At 36.4% G+C, this 20,861-nt stretch overlaps 1 protein-coding gene across 3 annotated transcripts in view; it reads right to left on the bottom strand.

Moving 5' to 3' along the window:
- LOC149796321 (transmembrane protein 131-like) overlaps positions 1–20,861 on the bottom strand; it is a 197,579-nt gene that overhangs the window by 7,806 nt on the left and 168,912 nt on the right. For all 3 annotated transcript variants that reach the window (XR_016421660.1, XM_089960972.1, XM_089960973.1), the window contains 5 exons: positions 11,987–12,226; positions 10,007–10,103; positions 9,249–9,364; positions 7,430–7,558; positions 4,547–4,674 (listed from right to left, as the gene is read on the bottom strand). Coding sequence is in view for 2 of the 3 variants with exons in the window: in XM_089960972.1 (XP_089817098.1) it covers positions 4,547–4,674; positions 7,430–7,558; positions 9,249–9,364; positions 10,007–10,103; positions 11,987–12,226 (710 nt within the window). In the remaining variant the exon portion in view is untranslated. The remainder of the gene's footprint in view (positions 1–4,546; positions 4,675–7,429; positions 7,559–9,248; positions 9,365–10,006; positions 10,104–11,986; positions 12,227–20,861) is intronic.

Genomic DNA, 20,861 nt, shown 5'->3' with positions numbered 1-20,861 from the left:
TCTCTTAAGGCTTGGACATACATTGATTTCAGGCGTCAAAAAATGTTATAGCTCAAGGTCACAGAATCTCAAGCCACAAACTACATTTTTCACCTAAGTGTCTTATTTTCAGTCGGGGTTGTGGGTGTTTCATACATGAATTAAAAGGATTATTTTTCCCCAGGTTGATCTGATGGAAGGATGAAGGCACAATAACAAAATAATAAATTAATGTAAAAAGTTGTTAAACATTATTCCTTCTTTGGAAAATAAACTTATTTCATGTTTTTACTTCTAATCTTAAACCATACTATTTTATATACCTTTGCGACTATACGGCTGTTAAGGCTTCACTGATTTAGTGTGGTCTTTTCATGATAATCAGCATTGGCTAAGCTTTGCTTTGCTAAACATAGTTGCAATGCATCTGTCTGGGTAAAAACTTCTGCAATTTATTTACTTTTCTTCAGAAAATAAGCTTGGTTCTTTGCAATGATATATTGAGCAATATTTAATTGACAGTGTAGTATTTGTAAAGATGGACAGTGCTTTGCTGACTAAGTGTGGTCTTTAAAGATAATCAGTGATGGCTAAAGCTTTCATATGCTAAAATGTACTGGCAGTCACTTTGCTTTGTCCAGGTAATGGTAAATTTGCAATTTATCTACTTCTCATCAAAAACAAACTTGGTTCTTTGTTTCCTTTCTCACTGCAAACCAAGTATTTGATACTTCTTTCTAGCACTGCACTCAGACAATCTGTGTTCACTAGAATATGTCTTACACAGCACTCAGCTGCAGGACAATCTGTGTTCATGCGAATAGGTCTTACACTGCACTCAGCTGCAGGACAATCTGTGTTCACGCGAAAAGGTCTTACACAGCACTCAGCTGCAGGACAATCTGTGTTCACGCGAATAGGTCTTACACAGCACTCAGCTGCAGGACAATCTGTGTTCACTAGAATAGGTCTTACACTGCACTCAGCTGCAGGACAATCTGTGTTCACTAGAATATGTCTTACACTGCACTCAGCTGCAGGACAATCTGTGTTCACTAGAATAGGTCTTACACTGCACTCAGCTGCAGGACAATCTGTGTTCACTAGAATATGTCTTACACTGCACTCAGCTGCAGGACAATCTGTGTTCACGCGAATATGTCTTACACTGTATTCAACTGCCGGACAATCTGTGTTCGCAAGAATGTGTCTTGTACTGCATTTAGAATACAGTAAATTGTTGATACGAACAAAGTTATTTTGGTGATCCATTAAAATTAATTACAAATTTATGAATGAAATAAGTATGTAATGTGCATCTTTTTATATCCTTCAGGCTTCTTCATTTCAATATGGAAGGGGAATACAAACTGCCACAGTGACTGCTGAATAACACATTATAGCAGTGATTCTCAAACTGTGTGCTGCGGCACACTAGTGTGCCGCGAGAGATCTGCAGGTGTGCCGTGGGAGTTTATAAAAATATTTAAAATTGCTGGCGTTTTGAAACCTTGAACATATTGAAAAATTAAATGGTAAATCAATGTCGCAAAAGTTAAAAAAGTAACATGAATAGTGCAATCAGTTCAAAAGCAATCAAAATAATTCTGCCATTTGTGTCTTTGTGGTTTTGCGAGTTTGGATTTTCAGCATTGACTGAAATCAAATCGAAAAAGAGAGAGACTTCTTAAAACCAACGATGAAATGCGCGCTTGTTTGTCGACTTTGGAGCCTTGTTTCAATCTGATTTGCTCTCGAAAGCAGGCACATCCTTCACATTAAATTTAAAATTAAATATACATGTAAAAATAAATAAGTTCTTCACCACACAAATTGTTCAATCTTTTCAGGTGTGCCGTGAAATTTTTAGATCTTTTTGGTGCGCCACAAGACAAAAAAGTTTGAGAAACACTGCATTATAGCATATACAGTGGTCCCCCTCTTATACAGCCACCCCTTCTGCACTGGGAAGGTGGCCTTATAAGATGGGTGGCCTTTCCAGAGGGGGACTAAATTTTTTGTGAGAAGTATGTATAATGTACATAGTAAGAAAGCTACCTATTTCAAAGCATTTAATATCTTCGTTTAAAAGTAACATTAATTATTAAAGGGTTCTTCTTCTTATAATAATAGACTTATTTCGAATGAATATACATTAATCATTCTTATCCTTCGCATAAGTGTGATACGCAAGTGGGTACTGTTGTCATACACATTGCAATACCATTCACAAACGTCATTTAAATCTTGGTACAGACACAAGTCTCTTTCCGTTTACTCCATTTTCCAAATGCTGCTGAATAAACTCCTTATTGTTTATGACACTGTTTATTCAAGTCTTTTCAACATAAAATTGCTTTATTTGAGTCTTTTCTACATAAAATCTTTCAGCATGTCCCCCCTCCCCACCTCACCCGATGTCGTGGAGTAGAATAACCGACTTTTTTCTAAAATAACACATCTCAGTTTATGTGATGACATGTTAATGCTTTGTAATGAATTATTCCGATGTAATTAACTGTGTGTGATTTAATTATGCAGATGAAACTTTTGTAGAGTGGACAAAATGCCTTCTTCATAAAGAAAGCGATGTGCTGTCACATGATTTTTCGGCCTTTGTCTGGTATTCTGTTTTGTTCAAGGTAATTTCTGTGTGTGTGTGTTAATGCACAAAATCTATTTTTAACCTATGCTGACCCTGTCATGATCTTGACAAATATGTCTGGTTGTAATCATCAAAGAGAAGAACTCAACAGATGTGTGAAGCCCAAAACTCTATCATAACAATGCTGAGCCCATTTCCTGTAAACATCAGCCTTTACAGACAATAATATAATTTTAATCTTAGTGTTACATGTACTTTAGTCAACACTTCTTTCAGTAAAAGTGGCTGCTTGTAAGGGGAACATTTTACATTTTTGTACTAATATGCTGGCCACTGGTTGCGTTAGGGGGCTGGCTGTTCTTAAGGGGTACTTTTGAACACAAACTTGTCGGTGCCAAGGGATTCTGGCTGTAAGAAGACGGTGGCTGCTGGTCAGGGGAGCCGTTCAAGAGAGGGACTACTGTATTAAAGTATAAACTGCAGAGTGGCATTGTGGTATAAGCACCAGCTTAGGATTTTTTAATCCAGGCTTAATGTTTTATTTTCATTTCATTTATATTTTATGGTACATTGTTTTCTTTATTTATTTTGAAAAAACTAAAACTAGCTTTCTAATGTTTGTAGCCACAGGATAGCAACAGTTTCACTAAACTGTTTGTCAAATTTAAAATACAGTTAGTTGATTTGAGTACTTTATGTTAAAAAAAATTTTAAAAATAGAAAAGAACATAATTACATAATTACTATTATGTACTTGGAGTAATTTTTAAATGTTTTACTTAACCTTGTACCAACTTACAGTTTTATTATCAATCCTTATGGTTTTAACTGTATAAAATGCTTGTCTTTTGAAAATGTAGGCTACTGAACATACTAGAGATCTTACCACCTCTGCTCTAAGTGGTATAAAATGCCTTTAACAAAGAATATTAACGCTGATGCTATGGTCCTTACTGGAATAGTGATACCTATTAATGTTGATGCTAATAATGAGATCATTACTAGAATACTGACACCTATTAATGGTGATACTAATAACGAGATCATTACTAGAATATTGACACCTATTAATGTTGATGCTAATAATGAGATCATTACTGGAATAGTGATACATATTAATGTTAATGCTAATAATGAGATCATTACTAGAATATTGACATCTATTAACGTTGATGCTAATAATGAGATCATTACTAGAATATTGACATCTATTAAAGTTGATGCTAATAATGAGATCATTACTAGAATATTGACATCTATTAACGTTGATGCTAATAATGAGATCATTACTAGAATACTGACATCTATTAATGTTGATGCTAATAATGAAATCATTACTAGAATATTGACATCTATTAAAGTTGATGCTAATAATGAGATCATTACTAGAATATTGACATCTATTAACGTTGATGCTAATAATGAGATCATTACTAGAATATTGACATTTATTAAAGTTGATGCTAATAATGAGATCATTATTAGAATATTGACATCTATTAACGTTGATGCTAATAATGAGATCATTACTAGAATATTGACATCTATTAACGTTGATGCTAATAATGAGATCATTACTAGAATATTGACATCTATTAAAGTTGATGCTAATAATGAGATCATTATTAGAATATTGACATCTATTAAAGTTGATGCTAATAATGAGATCATTACTAGAATATTGACATCTATTAATGTTGATGCTAATAATGAGATCATTACTAGAATATAGACATCTATTAACGTTGATGCTAATAATGAGATCATTACTAGAATATTGACATCTATTAATGTTGATGCTAATAATGAGATCATTATTAGAATATTGACATCTATTAATGTTGATGCTAATAATGAGAGCATTACTGGAATAGTAATACCTATATCTCGTCTTTCAAAGTTGCAATAATAAATGAGAAATGATGATGCTTAAAGGTCTGGTATAAATAAATAAATACTCACAGCTGGGGTGGAAACTTGAGAGACACTAGTTGTAGGCCATACGTTGTTCACATTCATGGGATTGTACTCAGAGTCCCACAAGCTTTCACTTCTCATGGGTGGAACATCAAAACCTGGCCAGTCTTCTCCTTAAAAAATACAGCAATAGACTGTATAATTTTTATATTTATCACAACTTTTACCATAAAAGCAAAGACAGAGCCTATTTTACTTAGTGAATAAATAACTGCAGTAATGATTGGACATTTGTCTTTTTGTAGCACAGGAATGAAAACAACATGTACCCATGTTTACAAGCAGCCGACTTTGTATCAACAATAAGAAAGGAAGGTTGGTTGCATTAAAAAAATGTGTGGTTCAAAACGTTTAATAAAACTTAAAGCAAATGAGATAAAATGCTCCTGTTGTTATTCGATTTATCTCACAGTTTGTCCCATAACCATAATATGACTAGTTTATCACATGGACTTTGACACCTCAATTTCAGGTGGGCCATGCGCATTTTGGATATTACACCTCAATTTCAGGTGGGCCATGTGCATTTTGGATATTACACCTCAATTTCAGGTGGACCATGCGCATTTTGGATATTACACCTCAATTTCAGGTGGACCATGCACATTTTGGATATTACACCTCAATTTCAGGTGGACCATGCGCATTTTGGATATTACACCTCAATTTCAGGTGGGCCATGTGCATTTTGGATATTACACCTCAATTTCAGGTGGGCCATGCGCATTTTGGATATTACACCTCAATTTCAGGTGGACCATGCGCATTTTGGATATTACACCTCAATTTCAGGTGGGCCATGCGCATTTTGGATATTACACCTCAATTTCAGGTGGACCATGCGCATTTTGGATATTACACCTCAATTTCAGGTGGACCATGCGCATTTTGGATATTACACCTCAATTTCAGGTGGGCCATGCGCATTTTGGATATTACACCTCAATTTCAGGTGGGCCATGCGCATTTTGGATATTACACCTCAATTTCAGGTGGGCCATGCGCATTTTGGATATTACACCTCAATTTCAGGTGGACCATGTGCATTTTGGTTATTACACCTCAATTTCAGGTGGACCATGTGCATTTTGGATATTACAGCTTTATTTCAGGTGGGCCATGCGCATTTTGGATATTACACCTCAATTTCAGGTGGACCATGCGCATTTTGGATATTACACTTCAATTTCAGGTGGACCATGCACATTTTGGACATTACACCTCAATTTCAGGTGGGCCATGCGCATTTTGGATATTACACCTCAATTTCAGGTGGGCCATGCGCATTTTGGATATTACACCTCAATTTCAGGTGGACCATGCGCATTTTGGACATTACACCTCAATTTCAGGTGGGCCATGCGCATTTTGGATATTACACCTCAATTTCAGGTGGGCCATGCGCATTTTGGATATTACACCTCAATTTCAGGTGGACCATGCGCATTTTGGATATTACACCTCAATTTCAGGTGGACCATGCGCATTTTGGACATTACACCTCAATTTCAGGTGGGCCATGCGCATTTTGGATATTACACCTCAATTTCAGGTGGGCCATGTGAATTTTGGATATTACACCTCAATTTCAGGTGGACCATGTGCATTTTGGATATTACAGCTTTATTTCAGGTGGGCCATGCGCATTTTGGATATTACACCTCAATTTCAGGTGGACCATGCGCATTTTGGATATTACACCTCAATTTCAGGTGGACCATGCGCATTTTGGATATTACACCTCAATTTCAGGTGGACCATGTGCATTTTGGATATTACACCTCAATTTCAGGTGGGCCATGCGCATTTTGGATATTACACCTCAATTTCAGGTGGGCCATGTGAATTTTGGATATTACACCTCAATTTCAGGTGGACCATGCGCATTTTGGATATTACAGCTTTATTTCAGGTGGGCCATGCGCATTTTGGATATTACACCTCAGTTTCAGGTGGACCAGGTGGACCATGCGCATTTTGGACATTACACCTCAATTTCAGGTGGACCATGTGCATTTTGGATATTACACCTCAATTTCAGGTGGGCCATGCACATTTTGGATATTACACCTCAATTTCAGGTGGACCATGTGCATTTTGGACATTACACCTCAATTTCAGGTGGACCATGCACATTTTGGATATTACACCTCAATTTCAGGTGGACCATGCGAATTTTGGACATTACACCTCAATTTCAGGTGGGCCATGTGAATTTTGGACATTACACCTCAGTTTCAGGTGGGCCATGCGAATTTTGGACATTACACCTCAATTTCAGGTGGGCCATGCGAATTTTGGACATTACACCTCAATTTCAGGTGGACCATACGCATTTTGAACATTACAACTCAATTTCAGGTGGACCATGCACATTTTGGACATTACAGCTCAATTTCAGGTGGACCATGCACATTTTGGACATTACACGTCAATTTCAGGTGGACCATGCACATTTTGGACATTACACGTCAATTTCAGGTGGACCATGCGCATTTTGGACATTACACCTCAATTTCAGGTGGGCCATGCGCATTTTGGACATTACACCTCAATTTCAGGTGGGCCATGCGAATTTTGGACATTCCAGAGATTTGCTTACACTTGTTTGGCAGGATAAATCCATTATCCTGAAAAAATAATTATTTATTTTCATTATCATTTAATAAAGCTTCCACCACCCATGCACGTAATGCATAATTTGTAAAATTGTTGCCACAAAAGTCATTTCACTTGTCAGTAGCCATCAAAAGGTCAGTCAGTGTTTTCCATTATCTTATATGTATCTCAGTATTTAAAAGTCTCAGAATATCCTATAGGATTTTACAAACTACGTCCACAGGGAAGCAAAATGTTTCTGCAACTGACCGTTTAAGATGCGAAGCTGATGCTCACGGATACGTCGACGTCGGTCAGACTGTAGTCGCTGCATTATGGTTTGATTCTGGTCATAAGTGTCACTGCTAAGTCCAAAAGAAGGGTCTGTTGCAACTGGACCTGAAAATAAGATCAAAGGCTTCTGTGAAATTCTGTTATGTCTTGAAAAAGCTTAGCATATGATGAAATAAACAAGATGAAAAATATTCAAGTATGACAAAAATAAAGAGAAATTCAAAAATGAGAAAAACTGAGTCTCCTTCCCTTTTGGTGAGAAAATTCCATGGATCCGTCAGACATAAAACAGCACAAAATTGGTTGGGTATTCAAAAGAAAGGCTGTCAAAAAACACAATTTCAAGTTATTACTTTAAATCAGTACAAAACCTACCTTCTGTTCAAACAATAAATAAAGCAATTAGCTTTTCAACCTGTCTTGGTTCCTCTGACGAGGAAGTTACTGGCGGCAGGGGGCCCTGAGTGGCACTGTGGTCTAAAGTGCTCACCATTACAGATCACTGCCATCTCACCTCTGTCTGCATTGGTTTAAGTCTCAGGTTCCGCCAATGAGAAAGTTTGCCAGTAGCTTCTCGTTGGTTGGTGGTTCTTTCCGGGGGGTTTTCCTGGGTTCTTCCTCCACCATTTATACTGACTGCCATGTATAGCCTATCTTGTGCTGAAAAATGGTGTTAAACCCTACAACAACAACACCAACCGGTGGCAGAATCTATTCAGCATTCTACTTTGTTCAACAATCATAATAGGGAGTAATTTTGTGATCACCAGTGCCACTTGTGCAAGTCTCTAACTATATTGGTGAAAATAAAAAAAAAACTCAAAGTATTATTTTTGTACAGATGTTATTGCTAACTGACTTCCATATATCTGAACTATTCATGAATACTGGCAGAAATTTTTAAAAAAAATGCCTGAAATTGTACACTTGAAAATTCTAGGATTGAATTTACATGTTTCTGCATTATGTCTAATAGTTAATATGGGCGGGGGGCGCAGGCTAACATTTTCTTTTTTAACAATGCAGTAACCAATGCCATTTATGGAATCATTTGAGCAAAAAGTCAGTCTGCAGTCTGTAATACACCTGGATTTTACTTTTCCTGTCAGTATCTTTAATTAAAAGAAATCTCCTTTTGCCACAAGAGGATTAGTCCAGCCTAAACAGAATCATTTCAAGTTTTAGTGGTGGAAGGGTAGAGTGGCAGTGTAAAGATGATTCAATCCTGAAAAAGATGTCACAGTTGACCGTGTGTTCTTACTAAAATGCACCTTAAGTGTAAGACTGGTGGCAGCTGATAAAAACATTTACAGCCTGAACTGAGGTACAGATGGATACTTTGATATATGGTATGTATAAATGTAAAAGGTTTAGTGGCACATCAGCACAATACTGGCTCTTAGTGCTGAGTAAGTTCAGGTATCCATTTATAAAGGTCAAACAGGTAAAATCTTGAAAAGATCAAATTTCTTTATATAAACCGCATTTAAGTCCAAGACTTTCTTTTTGCCTGGAACATCATTACATGACCCATCTCTGGACTGCATCTATTATGTGACATACAGGCTGCATCTAATATGTGACATAAAGGCTGCATCTATTATGTGACATACAGGAGGACTCATTTGACTTATTCTACATTTGCAGACCAACTGTGAAATGGATACAGTGACAAAATGATTCTCATTTCCAACCACTTCTCAAAACCAGTGTAAAAAAATACCTATCTGTCAATCTTTACACATCTGCCCTGTCAGTCTTAACAAAACTTAATCTATCCAAAAAGATGGCATACTATGAGATCCAAAGTTGAAGGATATAGGTCCAAAAGAGTCTGGTGAGGAACCTGTAGTCACTGTAGTGCTGATGGTCCGACTTGTCTCTTGGATTGCTGGTAGTCCAAACGTACTTCTGTAAAATACCAATGACAAAACATTTCCTACATTAAATTATTTATCTTAATAATTCTTTCTGTAAAAACAATATAATCTTGATATTTTCAAGACTTGGGGCCTTTACCTTTCTTTCTGAGAAACAGTGTGATATAGTAGTGCTGGTATTAGCAACATCAACTAAATGATAAAGTTTTGTACAAGCCAATGCCAACGTTTTTGTGTGAAATCCATAATTTAATCAGCAATAACTAAAAGAAAGATGGATGGATGATGGAACACTTATTATATCTTCCTTAAGTGGTCATTTTCTGTGAATGTCAATATTTTGCTAAATCTGTTAGTAAAATATACAACCCAAAACACCTGAAAAATCTGTCTCCCCCTCATCCCCTAAATAGACAGCTTTTACTATCGAAACAAGATTTACCTCTCATACAAATCTGGCATTACAGACAGCTTCTGAACACAAATATGCACTGAACGCTGACTTTGTTTCTCACCATGACAATTTTTAACAATCCTTGTTTTAAAAAGGCAATAGCAGGCACAACACTGGTCATCTTGAACTTGGCCATATCCTACACATAGTACACAGTAAATATTATCTGAAGTTCAATAAAAGTGGACTCAGGTGACCAACCATGGGCAAACAACTCACCCTGGCTCATTAGATGTAGGGCTAGCAGAGCTGGTCCATGCATTTCTTAGTTTGCTAGAGACAGCTAAAGCCTTGGTTGTGTTGGGGCTGATGGCAGCTGAAAAAAAAATACAAACGTATCTCGTATATACATTTCTTGCAAAGTCTGTTCCATTTGCACATACAAGGTGTACAGAGAAGCTGAGGTTAAATGAAATAAAGAAAAGGGTTCATAAATACTGTCCTTTAAAAACAGGCTCATGGTATGTTGAGGTGTCCACAAAGAATTCACTTTAATATATGATAAATATAATTCAAAACTGAAAAGGATCACACAATGTGCACTGTCATAACCAATATTGATGGTTATGCAATTTTTGTGTGTGAATCTCCTATCACAAATAAACAATGTACAATTCTGGGTCAATTTCGATGGGCTAGATTTGGGTATGAAGGATCAATGCTGATAATCCTTTAGATCTTTTGAAGTCATGGTAAGAAAGAGTTATCCAAAGTGGGTCTCAAATTCCAATGAATCAGTCCATAGAGGGTCTTTACTTTAAGTAAGACGTTCCAGAAGTGTAATGCAACATGATGGCTGATGTGCAAACGTTCTGCTGATGATGCCATTGCTACAGAAAGTGCATGATGGGAAGTCTTGATAACAGCTTCCAGCATGGGTTGTAACGTGGCTGGATTCAGTACGACCTCCTAAATGAAGTATCTGAGAATAGACCAGCATGAGAAACTATGGTGAACAAAAGCTGGGCATTCTGTCTTTAATTGTTTTAATAGGTGGACATGCCAAGCTCCAGTTTCAATATCCGCTTTGGACAACCTGTTGTTGATATGGTGTGTGCTAGATACACCCCAGCCCATTAACACATCTGTGTACAATGCAAACAATTAGAATATACCTATATTTTCTTACATTAAAGTAAAACATTCAATTGTTAAATTTTTATTGAGGAACGTTTGCAGATACACTGCAATAATGATGTCACATGAGTTTATGAGAACAAAAATTAATATACAAAGGTGAAAAAACAAAGAATATGGTGTTTAAACAATTAATTAAAAACAAGGAATACACAATTCCTGCCTGTTTGGGAAGTGCCTCTTTTCTTAACACAAGACTTATCTGTCACCAATATAAATAATAATGCAAATAAGTATACCCAAAACCCTTATGGGTGTGATACAGCATAGTAAACTATGAAGTTCCTTGAAGAAACAAATTTCTGAAAAGGAATGGGTGTGACTGGCACATAAAGTGTATACAGAGAGGAAATATTTAACATTAAAATATTTGAAGACCGCAATGACGTGAAGAGCTTTTCCTGGTCACAGATCAGACACGCTTAGCATGGCGTCTTTACAAAAGAAGACTAATCTGGGTGTGCACGAGTGGACCATGACTTGTTGACAATTCTCCAATCCGTGGGAGGATGTATCATATCAAATGCACAAGGTTATTTTAAATGAAAAAGTATAACCTAAGCAATAGCAACAGGTAAGTTATTCTGGCTATTAAAACAGCTTACACAAGGATACAATTATGAACAGTTAAAATAAAGCTTTCTTTCATCTGCAAGATTAAACAGAACAGGCACAACAAAAATGAGTCATCACTCTAACTTCAACCTGGAACTGGTTTTCATTTAAATAAATAACAATAAGATGAACTGAAGTAGATGTTTCTTTTTACAACAATGCCTTGTTTTGCTCAAAACCAAACTACTTAATATATACCTGTGCTAAATAAAAAGTGCACAAAAAAGACACAAACCTAAACAACTGCAAGTAATGCAATTAATATCTGTTTTGATTACTGTGAAAAAATCCTCAAGGGATGATGGACAATTTTCATTTTATGTGCACAGTGACTGCTGTAATAAAAGATGGAACAAGCATAATGATATATGTATCTCCCATCAGTGTTCTACCCTGGAGAAACATCCTCCTACCCACAAAGTATTGAGAAAGTAGAAGAAACCTTACCTGAAAGAATTGTCTCATTGAAAGGATTAAAAGTGCCAGTGAATCTCTTGTCACCTTTGACCTTGCCACTGCCATTTTCACCATTGCTACCACTGCTGACGATACTGGAATAGCTGCTGGAACGACTGCTACTTGTCAAACCATCGGGTGAAATGTTGTTGCTCTGTGCTCCAGTCTCCAACACTTTGATGTGTTTCTGGGCAAACTGCTCTGTCTGTAAGGACAGCTCAGACAGGTCATCTGCAAATAAGTACATTGTGTATAGATGAAAATACATGTACTATTGTTGCATATGGTGAGAATTTGTACAGGTAAAGTAAAATGTATCCACAATACCAATACTAAATCCACACACAGGTAAATGATTCTGAATTATATATCTCATGCAAACCTTAAAGTCTAAGTCCCTTGTCTTTTTATTTGTTATTTATCCCATTCATCCACCTAACAATTTTCCTATTCTCATACTCAACTCTGGCTTCCAGGATGCCTGCATATATCTAAATATTACTGCAAGTTGAAGAATGCCTGTGCACATCTACACACCATTCCAACTTCCAAGACTCCTGTACACATCAACAAATCATTCCAACTTCCAGGTCCCCATCATCTATAAATCACTTCAACTTCGAAGACCCTTGTACACATCCACTAATCACTCAAAGTTCCAGGACCCATGTACACATTCATATATCGCAAAGACTTCCATGAGTCCTGAACACATGTACAACTTACTCCAAAACCATATCACAATAAATAAGAGTCCTATTTCCACTTAGATAAATTATACAGGTAATAACATTGTGCTATCATCAATTACTTTGCAACCCAAAATATTAATACACAATAATCACAGCACATCTAAAATCTTTCAGATAGCTCAAGCCTTTTGTAAAGTGTTTTTTTTCCCCAGATTTATTTCCATGTCTGTCAGTTCTAGGTACTGGCATCTACCTAAAGTTTGGTGTCTACTGATTTTTGTCATTGTTTAATACTGAAAATACTAAACTCCACTTGTACGTAATTCATCTTTTTCAAATATTTCTGGTGATGAATGCTACTACTACTGCACCATATCTAATTTGCATATCTAATTTTCAACTGATACAAATTATAATCCATACAAATAATAATGAAATCCATACAAATAATAATGAAATCCATACAAATCTTTAATAAATCCATACAAATCATTAATAAATCCATACAAAATCATGACCTTGGTGTACTTCACTTATCTGGTAGAGAGAACATTTTCCTTATGAAAATTTAGCAATTTTTCACTATTGTTAATGATTTTAAACTATGTTCTCTTTACCAATAAATACTTGAATGACTAAAAAAACTTATGAATAAAATGTGTACTAATTTTTTTCCACAAAATACAGCATTTCCAATATCAACTTCACAAACACAAGTCTAGACAGCTGGCCTAAATTTCAACAACAAAACTAAAGTCTATGCTCAAATTTAAATCTAGCAATCTAACTGGCTGAATTAAAGTCCAACTTAAAATTGCCCCATTAAATGTCTTATGTCTAGACTTGATTTAAGACTGTGTTGATGTCTTATGTCTAGACTTGATTTAAGACTGTGTTGATGTCTTATGTCTAGACTTGATTTAAGACTGTGTTGATGTCTAGACTTGATTTAAGACTGTGTTGATGTCTTATGTCTAGACTTGATTTAAGATTGCGTTGATGTCTTATGTCTAGACTTGATTTAAGACTGTGTTGATGTCTTATGTCTAGACTTGATTTAAGACTGTGTTGATGTCTTATGTCGAGACTTGATTTACGACTGTGTTGATGAAATTGAATCATGGCCTGGATTTCACCACGAAAACTTAGGTCTTCACTTAAAATTATGCTTAGAATCCAGCAATCTGACTGACTGAATTGGCAGTTTGCAAGAGAGAAGAAAATAATAGATTTAACACATCCAATGTTTTGGATTTAAGGTCTTATAGACTCGTACATTGTGGCCAGTGTAACTGGTGGAGAACCTAGGAAAAACCTTCAAAAGAACCAACGATCCATGGGAAGCTAATGGCAGCCTTCTAACGTACTGAAACTGACCGAGCCTGAGACTTGAACCCATGCGAACAGAGGTGACATGGCAGTGATTGGTTAAGGTGAGCACTCAGCCCCCATCCCTTTTCTAGCTAAGCAAATGCAGCTATATTTTATCATTTGATACATGCTTTCTGTCAAACTTGCTAAACTGCTGTTAAGTGATTTTTCTAGAGTTGTCAAAGGCTTTTATATTGTTAGCAACTGCAGCAATTTTTTATGGCAGATTGGTATCATACTTCCAAACTTAAAAACCTTTGAAAAACTCAAAACTAGATACCTATCTGTAAAAAAAAGTTTTAGATTCCTGATCTCTTCTGACAAATACCTTGTGGAAAGGTTGAAGCTTAGGTGTTTAAAACCGTTTGCGACAGAAAGATATCTATGTTTCAAACTGCAAATGGCTGTAACAATATTAACTCTAGAAAAACTGCTACTATGCCTTAAAGGATATTATATTCAGGTCATCTACATCAAATATGTCGGGCAATTATTTTAAAAAAATCTGGTAAATCCCAAAAGTTCAAAAAGTGTAAAATGTCGAGATACTGCTGTACGATTAATTCTGAAAACTTACTTAGGTCATTTATATATGCATATGACCAGGGTATAAAAACTACATGATGACTCCTCCAAAATTCTGTACAGCTTCTTCAATTATGAAACAGATTCCTACATTCTAGCTTTGCTTTTAAAAAGGCAACTGACAAAACATTATGACTCTTATGATATATACAAATATTTTTCATTTGTGACACAGACGCTAGGGAAAGGTTTGACAAATGTGCTAACAAATGGATTATAAATGGAATACGAACTGCACAGTCTCCCGTCATTTCTGTAAAACTTAGAGAAACACATAATCTCTTGATAAAATTACAAGATATTGCAGACATTAATTTGTTGAAATTTAATCTACAATCATGTTAATCGCCTAAGAACTCAAATTATGTAAAGCAGCTAAGGCACATGTAAATTATAAATTTTATCAAATGTGTATATTGGAAAAACAAACGTACAACCCAAAGCGTGCAGTTATAAAACAAAAGCATGAAAGCAGAAAGGACAGTTTACCCACAAAGATATTAGTTTATTTCTCCCATAACAAGCCAAGACTATTAAGAGAGCCTACCCACGGCCCCCATTTTTGTTACAATTCAAAATATATACATATTTACCAAAAGTTTAGGTGGCCCCAAGTGGCCAAGTAGTCTAAAGTGCTCACTGTTATGGATCATTGCCATCTCACATGTGTGTGTGCGTATGAGTCTCGGGCTCAGCAAATGTGGGTATGTGAGAAAGCTTGCCAGTACCTTCTCGTGGGTCGGTGGTTCTTTCCAGGGTTTTCCCAGGTTCTTCCTCCACCACTTATACTGGCCGCCACGTATAGCCTATCAAGTGCTGAAAAATGACATTAAACCCTACAACAACAGCAACAGAAAGATTATACCATGATAATCTCACCTCGATGTTTCAAAAATATTTACAATGCTGGTCCTTGGGATTGTTCTATGAGAAATATTGTGATTTAGTTTAAGTGGACAAGTACTGCTTAATCACTGAAAACTATCAACATATGCATAGCATAGACCTTCATCTCCTTTTTCAGCTAAATTTCCAGAGAAATGCACAAATCCTGATCCAGCAAGCTGAATCTTTGCAGGTCTGATTAATGTGTTGTGGGACCAAAAGAGTAGATTGTATATGTTGGAGAATAATTATGTGTATACAATGATCAATGTGTTGTGGGACCAAAAGAGTAGATTGTATATGTTGGAGAATAATTACATGTACATATTGAACAATTCAATGTGTTGTGGGACCAAAAGAGTAGATTGTATATGTTGGAGAATAATTACATGTACATATTGAACAATTCAATGTGTTGTGGGACAAAAAGAGTAGACTGTATGTTGGAGAATAATTACATGTATACATGGATCAATGTATTGTGGGACCAAAAGAGTAGATTATATGTTGGAGAATAATTACATGTATACAATGATCAATTCAATGTGTTGTGGGACAAAAAGAGTAGATTGTATGTTGGAGAATAATTACATGTATACACTGATCAATTCAATGTGTTGTGGGACAAAAAGAGTAGATTGTATATGTTGGAGAATAATTACATGTACATATTGAACAATTCAATGTGTTGTGGGACAAAAAGAGTAGATTGTATGTTGGAGAATAATTACATGTATACATGGATCAATGTACTGTGGGACCAAAAGAGTAGATTATATGTTGGAGAATAATTACATGTATACACTGATCAATTCAATGTGTTGTGGGACAAAAAGAGTAGATTGTATGTTGGAGAATAATTACATGTATACATGGATCAATGTACTGTGGGACCAAAAGAGTAGATTATATGTTGGAGAATAATTACATGTATACACTGATCAATTCAATGTGTTGTGGGACAAAAAGAGTAGATTGTATGTTGGAGAATAATTACATGCATACATGGATCAATGTGTTGTGGGACCAAAAGAGTAGAGTGTATATGTTGGAGAATAATTACATGTATACAATGATCAATGTGTTGTGGGACCAAAAGAGTAGACTGTATGTGTTGGAGAATAATTACATGTATACACTGATCAACGTGTTGTGGGTTGTTGTTGTTCTAGGGTTTAACGCCATTTTTCAACACAAGATAGGCTATACATGGCAGCCAGTATAACTGGTGGAGGAAGAATCCTGGAAAACCCAGGGAAGAACAACCGACCCACGAGAAACTACTGGCAGGCTTTCCCACATACCCACGCTAGCCAAGCCTTGGACTTGAACCCACGCAGAGAGAGGTGTGATGGCAGTGATCCGGAAAAATGAGCGCTTTAGACCACTCGGCAACTCTGGGCCCCTACGTGTTGTGGGACCAAAAGAGTAGATTGTATATGTTGGAGAATAATTACATGTATACACTGATCAACGTGTCCAAGTGCCTCTTACTGTGAAATATTATTATTATTGCACTTTACTGTATTTTCTCTGAATATGACATGCACAACTGTGTCCGATGTAGGTCCATAAATTCCACTGCATAATTTTCCAGCACTACTGTTTTATTCATGACTTTAAGTATGTGGTACAATGCAGACAGGTGTTTTATTCATGACTTTAAGTATGTGGTACAATGCAGACAGGTGTTTTATTCATGACTTTAAGTATGTGGTACAATGCAGACAGGTGTTTTATTCATGACTTTAAGTATGTGGTACAATGCAGACAGGTGTTTTATTCATGGATAATCTCAAGAATCCTTATAAATCCTATTTCCCCCACTCTCAGGGATAATCTCAAGAATCCTTATAAATCATATTCCCCCCACCCTCATTTTGTCTGATCCACCTCCACCCTCAATCCATGTCCTACATAGGTAAGAAAAGGCCCAGGGGGCCAATTTCAGTGCAATATCTATATTTTTATATTTATGTCAGGTAAATAACATAAAACCTGACTTGAGAAGACCACCTGTTGTGAGACCAGATTCTGAATTCATTACCGATTATAAAGTGTTATGACCTGAAAACCACTTGACTTAAGGAACTACAATTATTTTGCAGCAGGAGTGGTCTTTCAAGATAGGTTTTACTGTATTATGTAATTATATGGTGCGGATCTCATTTTTTTTCTGACTTATGACCTTGGACAACATTCACATTTCCTAGCTCCACCCTTTTAGGGGTGGATCAAAACTTTAAAACCATTGTGCACATTCACAAACAAACTTCAATCATAGCCCAAGGTTTCAAATTCCCATATTCACTGATGCAGAAAGAGTTGCACGAGAAATAAAACTCTGAAAAATGACAACACAAATTACATAAAAATATACAGATGCATGTGTCCTCGATGACTTGGGTCTGATGCAAATTACATACAAATATACAGATGCATGTGTCCTCGATGACCTGGGTCTGATGCAAATTACACACAAATATACCGATGCATGTGTCCTCGATGACTTGGGTCTGATGCAAATTACATACAAATATACAGATGCATGTGTCCTTGATGACCTGGGTCTGATGCAAATTACATACAAATATACAGATGAATGTGTCCTCGATGACCTGGGTCTGATGTAAATTACATAGAAATATACAGATGCATGTGTCCTCGATGACCTGGGTCTGATGCAATGTGTCCTCGATGACTAGGGTCTGATGCAAATTACATAAAAATATACAGATGCATGTGTCCTCGATGACCTGGGTCTGATGCAAATTACATACAAATATACAGATGCATGTGTCCTCGATGACCTGGGTCTGATGCAAATTACATACAAATATACAGATGCATGTGTCCTCGATGACCTGGGTCTGATGCAAATTACATACAAATATACAGATGAATGTGTCCTCGATGACCTGGGTCTGAAGCAAATTACATACAAATATACAGATGCATGTGTCCTTGATGACCTGGGTCTGATGCAAATTACATACAAATATACAGATGCATGTGTCCTCGATGACCTGGGTCTGATGCAAATTACATACAAATATACAGATGCATGTGTCCTCAATGACCTGGGTCTAATGCAAATTACATACAAATATACAGATGCATGTGTCCTCGATGACCTGGGTCTGATGCAAATTACATACAAATATACAGATGCATGTGTCCTCGATGACCTGGGTCTGATGCAAATTACATACAAATATACAGATGCATGTGTCCTTAATGACCTGGGTCTAATGCAAATTACATACAAATATACAGATGCATGTGTCCTCGATGACCTGGGTCTGATGCAAATTACATACAAATATACAGATGCATGTGTCCTCGATGACCTGGGTCTGATGCAAATTACATACAAATATACAGATGCATGTGTCCTCGATGACCTGGGTCTGATGCAAATTACATACAAATATACAGATGAATGTGTCCTCGATGACCTGGGTCTGAAGCAAATTACATACAAATATACAGATGCATGTGTCCTCGATGACCTGGGTCTGATGCAAATTACATACAAATATACAGATGCATGTGTCCTCGATGACCTGGGTCTGATGCAAATTACATACAAATATACAGATGCATGTGTCCTCAATGACCTGGGTCTAATGCAAATTACATACAAATATACAGATGCATGTGTCCTCGATGACCTGGGTCTGATGCAAATTACATACAAATATACAGATGCATGTGTCCTCGATGACCTGGGTCTGATGCAATGTGTCCTCAATGACCTGGGTCTGATGCAAATTACATAAAAATATACAGATGCATGTGTCCTCAATGACCTGGGTCTGATGCAAATTACATACAAATATACAGATGCATGTGTCCTCGATGACCTGGGTCTGATGCAAATTACATACAAATATACAGATGCATGTGTCCTCGATGCCCAAGGTCTGCCATCTGAAGACGGATCAAAATTGTAAAACTCTAGTAAACATCTACAGATCACTAACACATGACAAGTTTTCAAGTCTGTAATATGAAAATACACATGCATGAATACTCATGCAAGACTGGATAGGCAACATCCTTGCCTTTCCTCTGAAAGCATGGAGATAACAAGGTATTCAAACAGATATTCTTTTCCTTTAATAATAATGTAAACTCACACATTTTGATGACAGTAATCACTGAAAGAGCTGATGAAGCTCCATTTCAAAATGAGTCCACCATGTATTTTCACCAGAAAGATGGCAGCCACTTGAATTAACAAGGCAGAGACACGCTGCCAATATGCTACAGAAAGATGCTATGAAATGACTGGTTTAAATCCATGACAAAATGAAGGCTTTGGTATCCTGCATCATTCCCCATCTAAAATATAACTTAGGGTTGGTGTGGGTCATAAAGATATCCAATTACTGCAATGTGTATCTGTATCTTTGCGTTTTTTAACTTTCTTCCTAGAGCACAACTTTTAAACCATTTGGCGTGTTAAAAATGGGATAAAAACAACAATATTCACAGGTAGAGAGTTATAGCTCTGTTGAACTTTCAGTGTTTGAATACTGCTCTGTCCATTTGTCCATTTCTATCTGTATATAGCTCTGTCCATCTGTCAGTGTCTGTATATAACTCTGTCCATCTGTCAGTGTCTGCATATAGCTCTGTCCATCTGTCAGTGTCTGTATATAACTCTGTCCATCTGTCAGTGTCTGTATATAGCTCTGTCCATCTGTCAGTGTATAGAGTTCAGAAAATTTGTCAGTGTCTGTACAAAGTTCTGTCCATCTATCAATGTATATAGTTCTGTCCATCTGTCAGTGTTGGTATATAATTCTGTCCATCTGTCAGCATCTGTATATAGTTCTGTCCATCTGTCAATGTCAGTAAATATTTTGTTTCCAAAGGATAACACTTATTAGTCATAAAGGTATCAAACATGGTGCACATGGTTGTTCAACATTTCTAATGTTAAAATGGACACAGAATGTAGCAAAAGTAGTGTGTGTGTGTGTGTGTGTGTGTGTGTGTGTGTGTATATATATGTCAACGAACTGTACTAATATTATGTAGTATAAAAAGTGTAGCACAAGTAGTTCAAACCAAGAAGACTAGAAAATGACAGCCATTCACAAATAAAATTACCTTTTTGCAGCTGGCATGTTCTCTTTTCAATAATTCTCTAAATTTGCTTATTAGTCACCCAATAACCTATAATTACAACTACAACAATGAAATATACGGGATATAATTTGCACGTACATAAATTTACATAAAATAACAGATGACGTTATGGCTCATCGATTTCTAGGTCAATATAAAATATCTTTCAGCATCTGCAACAAGTCATAGTCATG

The sequence above is a fragment of the Sinohyriopsis cumingii genome, chromosome 6 (assembly GCF_028554795.1).
Source record: "Sinohyriopsis cumingii isolate HCF-2022 chromosome 6, ASM2855479v2, whole genome shotgun sequence".
In the NCBI taxonomy this organism is placed as follows: Eukaryota; Metazoa; Mollusca; class Bivalvia; order Unionida; family Unionidae; genus Sinohyriopsis; species Sinohyriopsis cumingii.
This window is presented reverse-complemented; position numbering and strand designations above follow the sequence as displayed.